General features: G+C 56.9%; 1 protein-coding gene across 2 annotated transcripts in view; it reads right to left on the bottom strand.

Moving 5' to 3' along the window:
• Nucleotides 1-830: 830 nt before the first annotated feature.
• Nucleotides 831-2,237, bottom strand: part of AXIN1 (axin 1) — a 67,354-nt gene continuing 65,947 nt past the window's right edge. For both annotated transcript variants that reach the window (XM_010076076.1, XM_010076077.1), the window contains 2 exons: nucleotides 2,060-2,227; nucleotides 831-1,264 (listed from right to left, as the gene is read on the bottom strand). In XM_010076076.1, coding sequence (XP_010074378.1) covers nucleotides 1,138-1,264; nucleotides 2,060-2,227 — 295 coding nt within the window. In that variant the 3' untranslated portion in view covers nucleotides 831-1,137. The remainder of the gene's footprint in view (nucleotides 1,265-2,059; nucleotides 2,228-2,237) is intronic.

The following is a 2,237-nucleotide window of genomic DNA, read 5'->3' as shown; positions in this document are numbered from 1 at the left end:
CAGAAGCCAGCAAAAGACAGAAGACCCATAAAAAGTCAGTTTTTTTATCCTCAGATTTAGTTTCTCATCAGTTCCCTCCCCTGCTAAGTTTCTCCTACAGAGTCCCCTGGCCGCAGCACCCTCCTGGGACAGGAACCCTTCCCCAGGGCAGGGGGTACGCAGGGAGGCGGATGAGGCCGTGGGACGCCAGCATCCAGCCCGCCACCCTGGCTCCGAGACGGTTCTTGCACCAGAGAAACCCCCAGCCCCAAGAGCTGGCACCGACCCTTCCATCCCTTGGGAATTTACTCGGTCGCAAGAAAGCTCAGGAGGAAAACAAACCATCCTACCGGGTCCAGCAGCTGAGCCTGCCGGGGAGGCGAGAGAGCGACTGGTTCCAAACGGCTCAACACTGTTCGGAGCTGAGCTGGGAGCACAGCCCCTCCAGAGTGCGGCCACCACTCCCATGCCACGGGGAGACAGCGGCTCTGCCCCGGCAGCGCTCCGCAGCCATCCACCCCGGGGTGCCGGGAAAGCGAGGAGCAGACGGAGTCTGGCGGATGGCTGTACACTTTGGGCGAGTTCTGCAGTACCTGTATGTTTTACATTTACATAAGAGCACAGTGACATTGGAAATATTTTTCCTTTTATTACAATATATCAAAAATATGCAGCTTTAGTAAACAAGGTCATATTACACTTTCTAATGCACTGTACAATGCTACATTACACTTATATTCGATATGGAGAGGGAGCCCGGGCTCCCACTGGCAGGTTTGCGGAGTGGAACGGCATCCACCAGCAGCCCGGCGCTTGCCCAGGTCTGTGCTGGGAAATATTTTTCCTTTTATTACAATATATCAAAAATATGCAGCTTTAGTAAACAAGGTCATATTACACTTTCTAATGCACTGTACAATGCTACATTACACTTATATTCGATATGGAGAGGGAGCCCGGGCTCCCACTGGCAGGTTTGCGGAGTGGAACGGCATCCACCAGCAGCCCGGCGCTTGCCCAGGTCTGTGCTGGAGCAGGCGTCACCCCGGGCTCACCCGGTGCCCGCAGCAAGTGGCACTGCCAGCGTCCACCCAGACCCTCTCCTCCGGTCCGAGAGTCTTTCACAGTCCCGTCCTCACGCCTCGGCAGCCCTGGAGCTTAGTCAATTTTCTCAACCTTCCCGATGATTTTCTCTTCGAAGATGGGCAGGATGGTGTCATCCTCCCGTACCTCCTCAAAGACCACACCACAGTCGAACTCGTCGCTCACTTTCTTAAAATAATACCTGAAAAACCAGAAACATGGGGGCAGAGAGGAAAAAAAGGAGGTGAATGGTTACGAGGGCACCATGTACTCAAACCCAGTACAGCCCTCCCCCGCCCCTGAGCTCGTGGTGCGTGGGGAGCAGCTCCCCAAGATGTGGAGGCAACTGGGGCCATGCTTTTGTCCCTTCCCTCACCCAGGGAGCAAAAAAAGTGTTCAGGATCTGTGCTGGTACACTGAGGAGCTCCAGCCCTGAACCCAAGCCCATTCAGAGCTCTCTGAAGAGCAGTGGCTGGAGGCACCCATGTTGGAGCGCTCTAGACAGGATTTCCCATGGCAGCTCCTGCTTGGGAGGGGGAATTTGGAAAGCTACGCGCCCCATGCCTGGCTGCTTGGGGACTGCAGCAGGACCCAACCTCGCTGTCCTGCCTGGAGGAACGTTTGGGAGAAGCTGAAATGGTTCTGGAAGGCAGGGTGCTCCCCACAGCATCACTGAGCAGCGGCTGATGCTGCTCCTCACCAGCCCCAGACCCTGCAGGGACAGATCATCAGCTGCTGTCAAAGGTGTGAACAGTGACGCAGGACATTTCTGGTACAAAACCCCACCTCTCTCGCCTCTCTCACCTGCCTCTTCAACAGCCAAGGCCCCTTGACCATGCTGACGCATCCCCACCGCAGCGTGCCCCGTGGGAGACCTCCTGGAAGGCTCCACCACTCTCCTTCGCCTTGGTGGGGACACTGCATCCTGCCAGCGGCATCTGCCAGGGGCCACCGACAGCCTGCGGGCACCACACCGCACACGGGGGACAGCCCTTACCTGTAGTTCCCTTTCTTGGTCAGCAGCTCCTTGAACTGTCCCAGCGTCACCACGCGCCCTTTGACGAGGGTGCGGTAAGGGATGGGCTCTCCGCAGAAGTAGTAAGCCACCACGATGTTCTCGCAGGGCTGGGACGAGCCACTGCCTGGGCTCTTATGGGGCTTCACCCTGCCATGAA

The sequence above is a fragment of the Pterocles gutturalis genome, unplaced genomic scaffold (assembly GCF_000699245.1).
Source record: "Pterocles gutturalis isolate BGI_N339 unplaced genomic scaffold, ASM69924v1 scaffold11038, whole genome shotgun sequence".
NCBI lineage: Eukaryota > Metazoa > Chordata > Aves > Pterocliformes > Pteroclidae > Pterocles > Pterocles gutturalis.
The sequence above is the reverse complement of the archived record's forward strand: the minus strand, read 5'-3'. Positions and strand labels throughout refer to the sequence as shown.